The sequence below is a fragment of the Dermochelys coriacea genome, chromosome 23 (genome assembly GCF_009764565.3).
Source record: "Dermochelys coriacea isolate rDerCor1 chromosome 23, rDerCor1.pri.v4, whole genome shotgun sequence".
NCBI classification, from domain to species: Eukaryota; Metazoa; Chordata; order Testudines; family Dermochelyidae; genus Dermochelys; species Dermochelys coriacea.
Genome location: NC_050090.1, coordinates 13,155,397 through 13,171,878, shown reverse-complemented (window position 1 = coordinate 13,171,878; position 16,482 = coordinate 13,155,397). Strand labels below are relative to the sequence as shown.

Here is a 16,482-nt window from a genome sequence, read left to right as displayed (position 1 = left end):
TGGGGGGTTCCCTGGGGGGGGCGCTACATCTAGGCGGGCTAGCAGAGAGGTAACATGACTTGCCCAAAACACTGGCGGAGAATAGAACCCAGGAGTCCCGGCTCCCAGCCCACCCCCCACACCACCAAAAAAACCACTAGACCCCACTCCGCTCCCAGAGCTGGGGATATAATCCAGGCGTCCTGACTCCCAGCCCCCTCTGCTCTGACCACTGGACCCCACTCCCCTCCCAGAGCCGGGGACCGAACCCTGGAGTCTGGGCTCCCAGCCCCTACCGCGCAGTTTTGTGACGGCGTCCAAAGGGTTAACAGCAGCCCAGCCTGAGCCGGGAGGGGGAGGGGCGAGGAACCTAGGCTACAAAGGGCCCCACGGGCGAGCTCAGCTGCTTCCTGGAAGCTGCTCCCAGCGGGCTTCCAGCCGGAGGCTATGGCAGGTGAGACCGGGCGGGAGCCAGGACTCCTGGGTTCTCTCCCTCTCCCTCTCCCTCTCCCTCTCCCTCTCCCTCTCCCTCTCCCTCTCCCTCTCCCTCTCCCTGGGAGGGGAGTGGGGGCTAGTGGTTAGAGGGGGGGGTAGGGCTGGGAGCCAGGACTCCTGGGTTCTCTCCCTGGCCCTGGGAGGGGAGGGCTGAGAGCCAGCAAGACTCCTGGGTTCCCTCCCTGGCTCTGGGAGGGGAGTGGGGGCTAGTGGTTAGAGCGGGGGGGGCAGGGCTGAGAGCCAGTAGGACTCCTGGGTTCTCTCCCTGGCCCTGGGAGGGGAGGGCTGAGAGCCAGTAGGACTCCTGGGTTCTCTCCCTGGCCCTGGGAGGGGAGGGCTGAGAGCCAGTAGGACTCCTGGGTTCTCTCCCTGGCCCTGGGAGGGGAGGGCTGAGAGCCAGTAGGACTCCTGGGTTCTCTCCCTGGCCCTGGGAGGGGAGGGCTGAGAGCCAGTAGGACTCCTGGGTTCTCTCCCTGGCCCTGGGAGGGGAGGGCTGAGAGCCAGTAGGACTCCTGGGTTCTCTCCCTGGCCCTGGGAGGGGAGTGGGGGCTGGTGGTTAGAGCGGGGGGGGCTGGGAGCCAGGACTCCTGGGTTCTCTCCCTGGCCCTGGAAGGGGAGGGCTGAGAGCCAGCAGGACTCCTGGGTTCTCTCCCCGGCTCTGGGAGGGGAGTGGGGGCTAGTGGTTAGAGTGGGGGGGTAGGGCTGGGAGCCAGGACTCCTGGGTTCTCTCCCTGGCCCTGGGAGGGGAGGGCTGAGAGCCAGCAGGACTCCTGGGTTCTCTCCCTGGCTCTGGGAGGGGAGTGGGGGCTAGTGGTTAGAGGGGGGGGTAGGGCTGGGAGCCAGGACTCCTGGGTTCTCTCCCTGGCCCTGGGAGGGGAGGGCTGAGAGCCAGCAGGACTCCTGGGTTCTCTCCCCAGCTCTGGGAGGGGAGTGGGAGCTAGTGGTTAGAGCAGGGGGGGTAGGGCTGGGAGCCAGGACTACTGGGTTCTCTCCCTGGCCCTGGGAGGGGAGTGGGGGCTAGTGGTTAGAGTGGGGGGGGTAGGGCTGGGAGCCAGGACTCCTGGGTTCTCTCCCTGGTCCTGGGAGGGGAGGGCTGAGAGCCAGCAGGACTCCTGGGTTCTCTCCCTGGCTCTGGGAGGGGAGTGGGGGCTAGTGGTTAGAGTGGGGGGCTGGGAGCCAGGATGCCTGGGTTCCGTTCCCCTGCTCTGGGAGGGGAGTAGGGTCTAGTGTCTCTGGGGAGGGGGGCTACCCCCCCCCAAGTTGCCCACTGCTGATGAGAGCCTTAGTCCTGACCTGCAGTCCCACTGTGGGCAGGGAATTTCTCTCCCACTCGGAGCAAGGGCCCATCTCCCCTGGTATCCTGGCTGTGCCTGGGCCCACCCCTCTGCTATGAGAGAGTCCCCCTGGTGGCCAGTGAAGGGTAAAGTCCTCCCACCTGGTGCCCTTGGAGCCCCCCAACAGCTGTTTCTCCTTCCAGCTGTTGCCGGGGGACGGCTGGATCCTGGCTCGCAGCTGCCCCTTAATGGGGCTGTGCTGGGGCTGCTGTTGAGCCATCCGGGGGGCATCCCCCTGCGGGATTTTGGGAGGCTCTTCCACCAGCACCATGGCCAGCGCCTGGATCTGCCCCGGCACGGCTACCGCTCGCTGCGCCACCTGCTGGGTGACATGAAGGAGCTGGTGGTCCTGGACGAGGAGGGCAAGGAACCGTGGGTCAGGTGCCGGCGCCCAGCCTGCGACCAGCTGCTGGAGGCCAAGCCCTCCAAGAGATGCTGCCATCACCCCCGGATCCACAAGGAGGCGCCCCCTGAACGGCAGCACCCGGAGGCTCCTAAAGCAGGTGTGGTCATGGGTTGTGGATGGGCTGCCCCCTACTGGGGGGAATGGGAATTTCATGTGGTGGCTGTGTCACCTAGCCCTTCCCTTTGTTGGGGTAACACTACAGGTGCTGTCTACACTACTAGGTGCAATAGTGATGTTCAGGTTAGATCTGTGTCAGGACTCCTGGGTCCTCTCCCTGGCTCAGGGAGGGGAGTGGGGGTCTAGTGATCAGAACAAGGCTCTGGTCCCAGTTCTGCCATCTACCTTGGGCCAATTCTCTCCCTCTCCCCCTCGAAAATGGCAGAATAACTTTTGCTTACAGATCGCAAAACTTAACCGCAGCTCTGGCTTTGATGCCCTCTGGCTGGAGGGCAAAGTCCAGCCCTGAGAATGCAGTTATCTCTGGGGTGGAGTGTGTCAACTTGCTGTAACAAGGCAAACCCTATGGTCCTGCCTCTGCTTTGGGGCAGATGAAATCAATGATGGGGCGCCTGGGGGTACCCTGAATGACCGACGAGCATCGTTTAAACAGGCCTGGTACAGAGGTGGCTGCAAAGGGGACGCAGGAAACCCCCCTCGCTGGGAATCTCCGCCTTAAATGCGGGCGTCAGGTCCCAGGGAGAGACTCTGTGCCTGGGGAATCGAGGCTGGTGGGAAATTGAACGCTGCCCCCACCCAAGTTGGGAGTGAACTTAGACCCCTCTCTCACCCCCACCCCCCCGATTCTTTGCACAAGTCTCTAGTAATGAAGCTGAAAGACCCAGGCTTGTGCTATGGGGCCCAAGCGCCCCAGAGGGACCCTCGGCTCGGTGCAAAATCTGCCCTGGCTTACAACAGCTCCCATGCGGAGTGGGTGTGTTGCAAAGGGGTCAGGCTCAGTGTGACTGGCGCCCCCTAGAGGGGCTCGTGCATCCTAACTGCGATGGTAACGGGCAACATCTCACCGGGCGTCTCTTCTCCCCTCTCCCTCCAGTTCCCAGGCCTTGGAACTCCTGCTACCACCTGCCTGCACCCCCGGACCATCCACCAGCCGGATCTGCCCCCGGGCACCAAGCCAGTGCCTGGCTGCCTCGAGCTGTCTCACTGAGCCACTTCCCCAGCTCCCGCCTTCCTGTGGCCGCCCCCCGGCAGCCGCCCCTGCTAACCTTGACCAACCAGCCACTGGATCTGGCAGCGTACCAGGGGGCAGCCCTGAATAGCCCCGTGCAGGCCCCCAGCCGGCTGCCCCGCCCCACCCGCCCCGCCAGTCCCCAGCTGGACCCTCTCATGGCCGAGCGGGCTGAGCTGGAGCAGAATGTGGCGCGGGTCCTGCGGGACCACCCTGGGGGTATCTCCCTCTTCCGTTTCCGCCAGGCCTATGGTGCTGCCTACAGCCACCCCTTCCCCCTGGACAGCACGGCCTCGGTGAAGGAGCAGCTGGCGGCCATGCCGGGGGCTGTCAGGGTGGAGGGCTGTGGGGTGCAGACGATGCTCTTCCCGGTCTGCCCCCAGGAGGTCCCCAGCAAAGAGACTGGTATGTGCTGGGAGTCGGGCGGGATGGGGGGAGAAGGGCTATCCCAGGGATCGAACCTGGGGAGCAAGGGCCTCTGCCCGTTGAGCTACGAGTCTGGGGAGGAGTTGTAGCCTGTGGGTCAGGCTGGGTTTGAGCAGGATTGAGCTAAGCAGGGCCGGGGGGCTGGGTGGCGGGGGGCTCAGCAGGGGGCGCTAGGCTGAAAGGAGTGGGGCGGGGGACTCAGCAGGGGGTGCTGTAGGGCAGGGAGTGGGGTGAGGAGCTCAGCAGAGGGTGCGGTGCTGCAGGGAGTGGAGCGGGGGGCTAAGCAGTGGGTGGGGGGGCTCAGTAGGGGGCATGCTCTCCCTCTCTAAACTTCCCAGTCACTGAGTGAATTCCCTTCTCTCATGTCTTTCTAGGTCTCGCCCCATCTCTGCCAGAGGCAGTCGCCTCTCTTGCCAGCCCCGATGTGGTACCACCTGCCCCAGCTGTGGTCTGTCCATCGCCTTCCATCTCTGCCAGCCCCCCAGAGGCCACCCTGGCTCCTGCAGGCCCAGAGCATCCCCCTGTTCCTTGCAGCCCTCCCCCAGGGCACAGGGTAGCGCTGGGGGCCCCAGTTGAGATCCCTGTATCCCCTGCTGCCTCAGCAGCCCCCTGGTCACTGGGGATGGGATGGGAGCATGGAGCCATGGGGCCCATCACTGAGGAGACTGATGTCTTGGAGGGCATCGCCACAGCTACACCAGCTGCTGGTGCTGTGCCATCTGAACTGGGGGCCGAACTCTCCCTGCCATTGGTTCTGGCATCTTCTGTATCCCTCTCCCCAACAGGTTCCCCCTGGGGTCCCACCCCAGCGCTGAGCCTGGACCATGTGGCTGCCACAGATGACGTCCTCTACGGCCTTAACCCTGCCCCCAGCTCTGCAAGCTGTCCCAGCCCGGAGCCATCCTTTTCCTCAACTTTGCCAGGACCCGTGTCTGGCAGCCATCCTCTGATGGCTGTGGTCTCCCCTGAGCCAGCTTGGTCCCCCATCCAAGACGTGGATTCTGCCAGGGAAAGACCACCCTTCAGGCCCCTGCCTCTGGGTGAGCCCAGCTTGGCATCCCCCTACAAACATCAGGAGGACAGGGAGGCACCATGGATGGCAATCAAGCCAGAGCTCCCTCTGCCCCATATCTCCCGGCTCCGCCCCCCACCTATGGGGAGTAAGAGGAAGCTACCCAAGCACAATCCTGACCTCTGTGTCCTTCTGTGAGGTGGGTGTTGTAAGTTGACAGCATTTGTGTGAAATTGGTGTGGGGGGGCACAATTGACATGGGGGGACAACAGAATGGGCTAGGTCAGGCTGGATAGGAGGGGGATTGTAGGACAAGCACCTGCATGGGTTAGAAATGCTTCTCTTCTGCTAGGAGAGAGAGAGAGCTGGTTTCTGCCCTGGCTCCTGCATCACCAGCTGAGAGCGGATCTGGAATGGGCGGGGAAGAGGAGAAGGGGGCAGGGGTTGATGTGGGGTTGGGTGGAGTCTTCATGATGGGCAGCAGGCTGCTTTAAATGTAGGTAGATGGCCCCATATCCTCACAATGCCCCAGCCTGGGGCTGGATTGGCTGCAGTGCCTCCTAGAGGTGGAAGGCAGCTGTGTCCCAATGAGGCAACCCGTTCTCCCCCCCACCACCCAGTAGCACTGGTATGAGTGGGAGGTGGATTCACCTTTAAAGCTGGGGTCTGTCTGGGATTCAGCCATCCAGAACCCACCCCAACATGGTGGAACCTTCACCAGTTGGGGGAATCTGTTGAATCTAGAACTCACTCAGTTTGGGAAAGGGGGTCTAGAACATGTCCCACTTGGTGAGGGAGGGAAATCTAGAACCAGCTAGATTCTGGTCCTGGGCATCTGGAACACTGTTTGGTCAGGACATGGTGGGATCTAGAACCTGTTCCACTTTGCTGAATCTAGAACCCCCTCGATTATGTGGAGGCCTGAGGAATGTAGCACTGATTCTGGTGGAGACTCTAGAACATGCTCCATTTTGTTGTGGGTTGAGGAATCTAGAACCCCCTCCATTCTCTGGGGATCTAGCCCCCACCCCGTTTTGGTGGGAGGATCCACATACCCAGTGTTATGGGGGGCTGGCAGGAGAGGGTCTGCGGCTGCTCCAGAGCTGTATCATGGTCCTGAGCAAAGGAAAAAATTATTTAAATATTTATTTTCCCACCCCTCCGGGGGAATCTTGTCTCGTATTTCATTTGATGAATCTCCAGTTGTTCTCCTAATAAAATTTGCTTCCTGAATGATCCGCTCCTTTCTGTGGCATTTTTCTCATCACAGAGGGGGAAATCCATGATATGGTGGGGAAATCGCCTCTTAAAGGTGCTAGAGCAGGGTGGCTCTTGGCTTGCAGAACCTAGAACCCAGCAAGGCTAAGTCATTACTGCAGGATCCTTCACATAACCCACTGGTTTCAGAGTAGCAGCCGTGTTAGTCTGTATTCGCAAAAAGAAAAGGAGTACTTGTGGCACCTTAGAGACTAACAAATTTGTCTCTAAGGTGCCACAAGTACTCCTTTTCTTATAACCCACTGGGACAGTGTGCTGCAGGGAGATGACCAGGCTGGCTCGGTGCCGAGTTCCCTCAAGCCACTTCCCCAACCAAGGGAGATGCCGGCTGCTTCAGAGACAGTTGAGCGCCAAATGGTGTTAGCAGTTGGATCGTGCTCCATCAAGCTCACTCGCAGCGCGGCTCTTAGGTGACGTCTACACAGCCAGTAGCTGCAAGTCTCACAGCCTGGGTTTGTTTTTGTTTGCTGGTGCATCAATTTTTTTTTTCTCATCACGGAGTGGGGCAGGGAATTCGTGACATGATGGGAAAACCCCTGCTCTTAAAAATTCTAGAGCAGCAGCCCCGGGTTTAGGGGATTGAGACAAGTCGTTTGCAACCTCTGATCTGCAGACCCCTGGTGGTTCCCAGACTGTGCCTAAGGTTTCCCAAGGGGTCTGCTTCTCCGTTTGACCCCTTTTTTTTAGGGATCGGCAAATTAAAAAAAAGTCAAAACCCCCTGCCCTGGAAAGTCACTTGGCTTAAACTAAAATTTTCTGCTTATTTTTCTGATCTACCAGGGAACTAACTCTCCCCTGGTCATTGTCCCAGATCTAATCAGAAATTGGGGGGGGGAAAGAAAAGGAGTACTTGTGGCACCTTAGAGACTGACAAATTTATTTGAGCATAAGCTTTCGTGAGCTACAGCTGAATGCATCCGATGAAGTGAGCTGTAGCTCACAAAAGCTTATGCTCAAATAAATTTGTCAGTCTCTAAGGTGCCACAAGTCCTCCTTTTCTTTTTTGCGAATACAGACTAACACGGCTGCTACTCTGAAATCAGAAATTGGAGTGAGGCTCAGAAGGGGAAGGTTTCGTATTAATCTGTTTGAAAGGGGGAGGGTCCAGTCCACAGGATGTTCAGGTTTTTGCTGACTCTGTCCAGCTGCTCTTTAATTAACAGCCGGGGCCTGGACAGTCTGTTGTGTATACGGCCTGAATGCTGTTCTCCATCTTTAATGCAAGGGGGAAAACCCAACTACAGTGGCACTGCAGGATCGTCTGAGGCAGCATCGTAGCTGGGCTGGGTGTAGCTGCAGGAGGTGGGGAGGGGGGTGAAATCTGCCTGTTAGGAAGGTGTAACCGTCTGGCCCAGCTTTCAGCGCCTGCCGGACTCCTGGTGGGCTCTGGCTCCTTTGGAAGGGGCTGGCTGAAGGTGAACTGAGCGGGAGGGGAGTGAAACGGAGGAAAAATTAAAAATCTGCCGGCTGCTGAGAGACTCCAGCTGCCCGCCTTCACAAAGAGGAGGCAACCGGGTGACTTGAGCCAGGGCTGTAAGTGCCTACGGAGGGCCCAGCTGTTTCCCAAGATAGGCCTCTTTGATTTGGCAGACAAAGGTCCAACAAGGTGGGGGCTGAAGCCAGACAAATCCTTCATGAGCCGCTCAGATTCTTTTTTTGAAACCAGTTATCCTATTGACCTTCACAGCATCCTCTCGCAGTGAGTTCCACAGGTTAACTAGGAGCAAAAAGGGGGGGTGCTCTAAAAGAGGGAGGGGCCTCAGGTGCCAGATCTGGGGCCCCACCCTCACACCACACCACCCCTTCTTCCTGAGGCCCTGCCCCTATGCCACCTCTTCCCCCAAAGACTCCACCCTCCCCATTCACTCCTCTCTCCCCCCTCCTCCTGTCACTGACCCTTTTAAAAAATGGGAGGACCATGGCCCCCAGGTTGACTGTGAGGTGGACAAAGAATCCCTTCCCCGATCATTTCATCGGCTGGCCCCTGGTGGTGTGTGATGTGAAGGGGTAAATAATGCTCCCCTGGTCCCTTTCTCTACCCCCGTCATGATCATTTTTAACAGGGAGGGGAATGAACTGGTGGATCACTTTAGCAGGAGCTGGGGTGGATTCTCTGTGGCTGGCCATTTTTAAATCAAGATGGGCTGGTTTGTCTCTGCTTCCACCAGGAATGAATTCAGGGGGCTGTGAGGCTGGGCAGGGCACCTTGCCCCCGCCTGCTGGAAATCTGGGCTGTGCTAGGTCAGCTCCAGGGAACCACCAGGAATTTAGGATTTTCTCCTTTTCGTTTGAAACAGGACAATGCCCCCCCACACACACCCCCAAAAAATAAAATGGCATTTCTGACTTTGGACCAGCTTGTTCCTTGTGTGGGGTAGTTCCACTGCCGGTAGTATGGCCTAGTGGTTAGAGCACTGTGTGTGTGTGCATCTTCCTGGCTTTGGCCTGCTGGAGGACCCTGGGCAAGTTGCTTCCCTATGCCCTCTCCTGTGCCTCAGTTTCCCCATCTGGAAAAATGCGGCCTGGGGGATCCGCTATGGAAAAGTGCAGGATCAGAGCTGGGGGGGTATAGTGACCATCTCTGTCCCATTCAACCTCTCCTGAATAGTCCTCCCCACCCCCAAACTTAGTTCGCACCGAGTCAAGAGTGCCTTGCAGATATGGCTCCCTAAACAACAGCCTCTGGGGCCTGGGGCACAGAGAGTTAAAGTCCAGGCCACCCCCTCCACTTGATCTGCTCCCTTCTAGCAGTGCCCCAAATAGGCCCATGACCCACATTGCCTCAGCTGGGGGCACAGCTCTTCCCTGTTCCCCAGCAGATTTGGTTTGTTCTGTGATACTCCCACCCCCGTCCCACCCCACCCGCTCGGCCCACTGCCTCCCCCTTTCCAAGTTGTGCAGGCCAGTCTCTGAGCCCAGATTATATGATTGGCCTGGATCCCCCTGGGGCAAGGCGTCCCTTATTGCCTTAACTCTGCCCGCAGTTCCCAGCCTGCAGTCATCCTTTACCCTGGCACTGCCAGGACCGTGGCCTGCTGCGACATCCCCCAGCCCCCTGAGCCTGTCATCTCCCCGCATAGTTGCTACTCTGGGAGCACAGGGCCCCCAATGCCCCCTGACACCCCCATATGCCCTCTCAGTCCCCCTTCCAGATCCCCCTCAAATGATCCCCGCCAAGGAGACTAACACTGTTCTCTTTGGCCCCCCCACGCCCTCTTTCAGGGGAGCCATTCACATACTCCCTGACCTCCAAATACCTGATACTCCCCTGTAAAGCGTCCCCACTAAGGGACCCCTCCCCCACACAGGAGGCCCGTAAACCTCCCCCTCAGTGACCCCCCCCATGCCCCCTCACAGCTTAACTGAACCCCAGTGTCTCCCTCCCTACCAGCAATGCTCCCCTCCCTCCTCCAAGGCCTAGAAAATGGGGCGGGCCTAGAACTCCCAGAAGGCACAAGGGATTGGCTCTGAGCACCAGCCAATGGCAAGGTCTGCTCTACAGGTCCCGCCTTGAGTGACCAAAGGGTGTCTCCTGATTGGCTCCCTTGGGTCCCGCCCCATAAGGGATTAAGGTATAAAGGGGACCCCTAGGAGATAGGTAGCTGCTTTCTGTTTTTGGTATTTGTTCTGGTAGCTCATTTGTTTGGATCTTGCCGAAGGGAGCCAGGACTCCTGGGTTCTTTCCTGGCTCGGGGTGGGGTGGGTTAGAGCAGGGTTCGGGCTGGAAGCCAGGGCTCCTAGGCCCCGTTCCTGGCTCTGGGAGGGGAGTGGGGTCAGAACAGGGGTGGGGCTGGGAGCCAGGACTCCTGGGTTCTGTCTCTGGCTCACAAGCTCTTCTCTCACAGGTGGGCACCATGGAGCCCTGGCTCGAGGTGGTGGTGGTGGCTGCTGATTCCCCGGAGCTGGGCTCGGACAGGGACACGGTGGCTGGGGAGGGGAGCTCCCCTGCTAGGAAGAGACCTCGCCGCTCCCCATCCCGGACAGAGACTCCCATGGAGTGGGAGCCCCTGGAGCCAGCTGGTATGGTGGGGGGGGGCACCGCTTTGCCTTGCTGGTGGGGGATGGGAGAAGACTCTGTGTGGGTGGGAGGTGATGGAGGGAGGAGGGTTTAGGGGGACAAAGATGGGGGTTGGGATGGAGAGGGCTGGGGGCAAAGAGAGGGGGTGCAGGGGTTTTGTAGGCCGGAGGGAGAGTTGGTGGTCAGGGGGAGCTATAGGCCTGGTGCGTCCGTGGCTCTGATCTGTTTCTGTCCCAGGTATCATGGACCCTCTGCCCGTCTATCTGTCTGTCCTGGGTGGCTTCTCTGCCCCCCCCGGGCCTGTACTTTGTATCTTCTCTATAGGGTTGGGGTCCATGGGGGGCATGGTTAGGGCCCCCAGCCCTATATCCTCTGCCCCCAGGCTCTTCCCATCTCCCCCCGGTTGACTTCATGCCCTAACGGGTGTTTTATTCTCTCCTCACTTCAGGTCAGGATCGCCCCACATGGGGTACCCCCAGCTGGCCGTGCTCCACTTCCCGGTCCCGCTGCTCCATTTCCCCCAGCCACTGGACCACCGACCATTGGGACCCGACTCACGAGTGGCCCAAGGAACCGGCTGGGCCAAGAAGTGAGGAGGCTGGGGATGGCGGGGGGAAGGGGCAGGACTCCTGGGTTCTATCCCCAGCTCTGGGAGGGGAGTGGGGTCCCGTGGGTTAGACCGGAGGGGGAGGGCGGCAAGAGGCTGTTTTTCATCCCGAGGAGCGCTGAGATTTGGCAGGCTTGATGGATTGGTGGGAGTGGTGGGTGGGTGCATCTCAGCCTTGATCTCCACGCAGGAGTCTCTGACCCACCTCGCGGCCCTGAGGCTGCGTTATCTCTGCTCTGTGTCAGTGACTTTAATTTTGCTGTCAATTCTCTTCCTTCCCCCCCGCATTGTAGAGTTGGCCGATGAATCCGCACCAGCCTCGGGGGGCCTCCCCAGTCTAGTCCCTTGCAGCAGCCAGTCACAGCCAGCCGCGCGCTCGGATCCCAGACCCTCTGCCTCCTGCCATGGAACAAGGGACCTGGCGCGCCAGCGGTCAAAGAAGCCTGCTCGGTCAAAGCGTTGGAAATCCATGGGAAACAGAGGTGGTTAAAGGAGACAGATGGGAGCCAGGACTCCTGGGTTCTACCCTGGGAGTGGGGGCTCGGGGTTAGAGCAAGGGGCTGGGAGCCAGGACTCCTGGCTTCTAGCCCTGACTCTGGGAGGGGAGTGGGGTCTAGTGGTTACAGCAGGACTCCTCGGTTCTAGGGTTTCAGCTGACTCCAATCTCCAGCGGTGACTCCTAACCCCAAGCTCTGTGCTCTCTCTGTCTGTCCATGCCAGGCCTCGCAGCCATTGTTCCACTGGTGCAGGGCATCCTGTCGGCCTTCGCCTCGGGCCTGAGGCTGGCAAAGCTGCTGGAGCTCATGAGGAACCAGCACGGGGTCGACATGGAGGCTCTGTGCCGGGCTGAGAGTGCCCCGGATGTCCTGGGGCTGCTGGCCCAGGTGCCTGGGCTGGGGGTACGCACCCCTGAGAGAGGTCCCCAGTGCCTTATCCAGCTTAAGAGAGGTAGGGGCTGGTGGGCATGTGAATTTCCTCCTCCCGTCAGGCCTGCCCTGCCTCCCCAAAACATGGGAGCGATCCCAATATTACCGCCCCTCTTGTTGGGGTGTGTTCCCCTGCCTTGTAGCTGATGCTGCATTCTCGTGGCCCAGCAGAGGGCGCTCTGCCTCTATGCATGGGCAGGTGTGTGTCATAGACTGTTAGGGTTGGAAGGGACCTCGGGAGGTATCTAGTCCAACCCCCTGCTCAAAGCAGGACCAATCCCCAATTTTTGCCCCAGATCCCTAAATGGCCCCCTCAAGGATTGAAGTCACAACCCTGGGTTTAGCAGGCCAATGCTCAACCCACTGAACTATCCCTTCCCCCCCCCCCCGTGTCTTATACAACGTGCTCAGAACTGCCTGCCTGAGTCTGCCCAGAGCCTGAGCTCGTTGTTGTGTGAGGGGGGAGCTGGCCCCAGTTTAACCGACGCTGAGCTGCTTACACTTGATGGCTCCTCCTCCCTCTTGGAGAGATGGGCTCAGGCTCCCGGCAAACTCAGGCAGGCGTCGGCTGTGCCCGTTTCAACATTTTGAGCAGTTCGTCATGGCCCGAACGGCGAGAGACTTCATTTTAAATTTTGAGGAGTGCTGAGGTTCTGCACCCTGAGGAGGATGTTTGGCGGGCAAGAGGGGGCAGTGGGTGGGTGCACACCGGCTGTATCTCGCCTTGATCTCCCCCCCTCCCCCCGCGGTCTCTGACCCGCTCCACAGCCCTGTGGCTGCATTATCTTTGAGCAATGTCAGTGATTTTTTTGGGTTGGTGTTTTTTTTTTCTGTAGATTCTCTTACCTTTCTCCCCTTTCTAGCATTGGCAGATGAATACGCACCAGCCCCAGGGGGCCCCCCCAGATTAGCCCCATGCAGCAGCCAGTCACAGCCAGCCCTGCACTTGGATCCTGGGTTCTCTGCCTCCTGCCGCCCCGGAAGAGGGGACGTGGTGCGCCAGCAGCCGAAGAAGCCTGCTCGGTCAAAGAGACGGAAATCCATGGGAGACGGAGGTGGTTAAAGCCCAGAGTTGGGAGTCAGGACTCCTGGGTTCAGTCCCTGGCATCGGGAGGGGAGTGGGGTCCAGTGGTTAGAGCGGAGGGAGAGGGGCTGGGAGCCAGGACTCCTGGGTTCTATCCCTGACTCTGGGAGGGGAGTGGGGGCTCGTGGTTAGAGCAGGGAGGCTGGGAGCCAGGATTCCCTGGCTCTGGGAGGGGACTGGGGACTAGTGGTTAGAGCAGGATGCCTAGGTTCTAAGGTTTGAGCTCGCTCCAATCTCCAGGGTCCCAGGTGCCTCTCTGCTTCTGATCTCTGGGTGTGTCTGTCCCCAGATGTGGTTGCCACCCTCGCCCCCTTTCTGGGCCATGTCCTGCACCCCTTCCCCCTGGGCCTGGGGCTGCCCAAGCTGCTGGAGGCTGTGCGGCGGGACCACGACCTGGACCTGATGGTGCTGAGCCGGGAAGCAGGGTATAACGATGTGCTGGGGCTGCTGGGGCAGGTGCCCGGGATCTGGTTACACAAGTCATCCAGAGGCAGCACATACACCGTGCACCTCCATGCAGGTGGGTGCGGGGGGGGGGGAGATTTTTGCCCCTCTCCCTTCTACACTGAGTCTATGGCCCTCTGGATACACCCACCTGCTGTTGCCCCCTCCAGCTCAGGTGCCCAGCAAACTCAGGCAGCTGTCGGCTGTGCCTGTTTCCTGTTTTTGAGCAGTTTGTTGCAGCCCAAACAGCGAGAGACTTCATTTTTTTGTTTCGAGGAGCACTGAGATTCTGCACCCTGAGGAGGATGTTTGGCAGTCAGGAGGGGGCAGTGGGTGGGTGCACACTGGCTGTATCTTGCCTTAGTCAGAGACCCCCAGGGGGAGATCGTCCCACCCCACAGCCTTGTTGCTGCTTTATCTCTGTTCAGTGTCAGGGATTTTTTTGGCTGTAGATTACTTTTCTCCCCTTTCTAGCATTGGCAGATGAATCTGCACTAGCCCCAGGGGGCCCCCCCATTCCAGCCACATGCAGCAGCCAGTCACAGCCAGCTCCGTGCTCGGATCCTGGGTCCTCTGCCTCCTGCCGCCCCGGAAGAGGGGACCTGGCACAGCAGCAGCCGAAGAGATGGAAATCCATGGGAGATGGAGGTTGTTAAAGTGCAGAGTTGGGAGCCAGGACTCCTGGGTTCAATCCCTGGCACCGGGAGGGGAGTGGGGTCCAGAGGTTAGAGCGGAGGGAGAGGGGCTGGGAGCCAGGACTCCTGTGTTCTATCCCTGGCCCTGGGAGGGGAGTGGGAGCTCGTGGTTAGAGCAGGGGGGCTGGGAGCCAGGATTCCCTGGCTCTGGGAGAGGACTGGGGACTAGTGGTTAGAGCAGGACTCCTAGGTTCTAAGGTTTGAGCTGGCTCCAATCTCCAGGGTCCCAGGTGCCTCTCTGCTTCTGATCTCTGGGTGTGTCTATCCCCAGGTGTGGCTGCCACCCTTGCCCCCTTTCTGTGGAACATCTTGCGCCCCTTTCCCCTGGGCCTGGGGCTGCCCAAGCTGCTGGAGGCCGTGCGGCAGGACCACGACCTGGACCTGGTAGTGCTGAGCCGGGAAGCAGGGTATAAAGACATGCTGGGGCTGCTGGGGCAGGTGCCCAGGATCTGGCTACACAAGTCATCCAGAGGCAGCACATACACCGTGCACCTCCACGCAGGTGGGTGCGGGGGAGAGATTTTTGCCCCTCTCCCTTCTACGCTGAGTCTAGGGCCCTCTGGATCCACCCACCCGCTGTCACCCCCTCCAGCTCAGGCTCCCAGCAAACACAGGCGGGCATCGGCTGTGCCCATCTCTCGTTTTCAAGGAGTTTATCGCAGCCTGTTATGTAGGAGGTCAGACTGGATGTTCACCACGCTCCCATCTGGCCTGGGAATCTGGTTCCTCCTACCCTGGAGGTGGGGTGTGAAGCCAGCTGGGTTTTCATCAGAAGGGTTTTTGACACCCCCCCCATCCTCCAAAATGAAAACATTTAGGAAAACGCATGTGTCCGACTTGGATGAAATTTTGTTTAGTGGGGAGGGAAAAACTTCTTGGTGCTTTAGGAACAATCTTTTGGGGTTTTTTTTTCTTAAACGACGAGAGGTCAAATGAGGAACTAACCAGCTGCGATTTTTCCTCCAAACCTTTTTTTGACCTAAAAGGAAACTCTAAAAAGACCAGGGCCTGGTCCGTCAAAACACTTGGTTATGATAAAAATCCAAACACAGGAGAGCTGAGTTTTGACCCCCTCTTTGTTTGTGTATTTAAAAAAATTTGGAGGAAATTGTGAAAAATGTTTCAGAATGGGTACAACTTCAAAGCCATGGCATTTCCTGTAACTTGGAAAACCCACCTCTGGCTCTAGTTGTGTGTTCAATTCCTGCTCGTGACCCAACTTGGGGGGTGTCTAGGGATGATGAAAGTGGGGACAGTTGAACCAGGGCTTTGGCCCCCCACAAATTGCCTGTAATGGGAGTGAAATGGGTGGGGCCTCAGCAAACATAGCCCCACGCTTCTCTCAACAAGCCCTGAGTACAACCCAAATGGCTGTGTGTCTCTGCTGCCAGCAGCAGTAGTAGGTTGTTACCCTGTGGAAAGTAGACGTTGGCTCTAGTGCTAATAAAGTGGTAAGAGTCCAGAAGCGGGGGTGGAGGGAGGCTGGGAGGATGTTGGAAGGGCCTATGGTCCCATTTTTAGGGTCCTACTGCCTCTCCCTGAGCCCCCCTCCCCATTTTTCTTCTCTGCAGCCCCATGGACCCCAACTCCTGCTGACCTTCCGGCGGGGGGAGTGATGCCCCCCAAGCTGGGAATGTGGGAGGGAGCCGAGAGGCCGGGCGGAGCGAGTCTGATGCAGATCCGAGGGCCCCCAGGCTCCCACCCCTGTCTCTCTCCTTGTGGGGCCAGAGCCGCTTGGTGTCGGGGGAGGGGCTTAGGGGATACCGCTGCAGGGGGGTCTCCTCCCACCTACAAGTGGCAGCCCTGCAGTTTGTCTGATGGGGGAATGTGAGGGGCTTTTTCCCTTCCCTCCCTCAGAGGCCTAGAGGAGTGGAGCTGGGAGTGAAGGCCCCACCCCTAGAGCAAGTCCCCCAGCAGGGAGTAGTCGGCTCAAGGGCCTCAGACCCTGGCAAGGGTTGGTCATGTTTCTTCCCAAGCCCCAGAGGCCAAGAGGGGCCTTGTTAATTGCCAGTAGAGACCCAACAAAGGTCTCATGACTCCGGGAGCTGGGGCTCTAGCCCTGATGGGCCCCTGCTCCAGGGTCCCAACCAGCAGGTGCAGGGTAAATGCCGCAAGGAAACACAAACTCCCTCTTTCAACTGGCCAAGCGCCTTGTTGTGGGGGTTTGTACATAATTATTGTCCCTCATCAGCATGCCAGTTGGCAACAGAACCCAGGTTCCTAGTCCCCCCTGCTCTAACCACTAGACTCCCCTTCCCCCTCCCCAAGCAGGGGGATAGAACCCAGGAGTCCTGCCCCCAAGCACTAGACCCCATTAAAACCCAGTTCTTGGCCCAGTTGTTTGGGCTCTGGCTCCTTCAGAGCGTTGCTTCCCAGTGTGGCACTGGAATCCCAGTTCATCCCAGTATAGCCACCAGTACTGCCTGGAAATGTCCCAGGGGCTTCCCCTAGCCCCCCGTCCCAGCTGATCCCAGTAACGCTCCAGCACCCCTGTAGTTGCTAGGTCCGAGCCCAGTTCACCCCTGGGGCATGGGAGGAAATCTGCACTCCCAGGTCATGCCAGTTTAATCAGTGCGCGCCCTCCTCCACCCC

At 59.1% G+C, this 16,482-nt stretch overlaps 2 protein-coding genes across 3 annotated transcripts; both read left to right on the top strand.

Moving 5' to 3' along the window:
• Window positions 1-282: 282 nt before the first annotated feature.
• On the top strand, window positions 283-6,074 carry LOC119846899 (mucin-7-like). 2 transcript variants are annotated; one of them, XM_038381130.2, is made up of 4 exons: window positions 283-433; window positions 1,952-2,311; window positions 3,266-3,805; window positions 4,201-6,074. In XM_038381130.2, the coding sequence occupies exons 1-4, from the start codon at window positions 427-429 to the stop codon at window positions 5,034-5,036; spliced, it is 1,743 nt and encodes a 580-aa protein (XP_038237058.1). In that variant the 5' UTR covers window positions 283-426; the 3' UTR covers window positions 5,037-6,074. The 2 variants fall into 2 exon arrangements, with proteins under 2 accessions (XP_038237058.1, XP_043357122.1); XM_043501187.1 differs by lacking the exon at window positions 283-433 and having other exon boundaries at window positions 1,645-2,311.
• A 3,652-nt stretch (window positions 6,075-9,726) lies between these two features.
• On the top strand, window positions 9,727-16,425 carry LOC119846896. Its single transcript, XM_038381127.1, has 10 exons — window positions 9,727-9,746; window positions 9,962-10,136; window positions 10,583-10,723; window positions 11,035-11,223; window positions 11,462-11,689; window positions 12,531-12,722; window positions 13,041-13,271; window positions 13,670-13,843; window positions 14,162-14,392; window positions 15,462-16,425. The coding sequence occupies exons 2-10, from the start codon at window positions 9,971-9,973 to the stop codon at window positions 15,719-15,721; spliced, it is 1,812 nt and encodes a 603-aa protein (XP_038237055.1). The 5' UTR covers window positions 9,727-9,746; window positions 9,962-9,970; the 3' UTR covers window positions 15,722-16,425.
• Window positions 16,426-16,482: the final 57 nt, after the last annotated feature.

Coding starts and splice junctions, on each gene's coding strand:
- LOC119846896 (XM_038381127.1), top strand. CDS start 9,971: ATGGAGCCCTGGCTCGAGGTGGTGGTGGTGGCTGCTGATTCCCCGGAG. Junction 10,137..10,582: donor GGAGCCCCTGGAGCCAGCTG/GTATGGTGGGGG, acceptor TCCTCACTTCAG/GTCAGGATCGCCCCACATGG. Junction 11,224..11,461: donor GAAATCCATGGGAAACAGAG/GTGGTTAAAGGA, acceptor TGTCCATGCCAG/GCCTCGCAGCCATTGTTCCA.
- LOC119846899 (XM_043501187.1), top strand. CDS start 1,864: ATGAGAGAGTCCCCCTGGTGGCCAGTGAAGGGTAAAGTCCTCCCACCT. Junction 2,312..3,265: donor CCCGGAGGCTCCTAAAGCAG/GTGTGGTCATGG, acceptor CTCTCCCTCCAG/TTCCCAGGCCTTGGAACTCC. Junction 3,806..4,200: donor GGTCCCCAGCAAAGAGACTG/GTATGTGCTGGG, acceptor ATGTCTTTCTAG/GTCTCGCCCCATCTCTGCCA.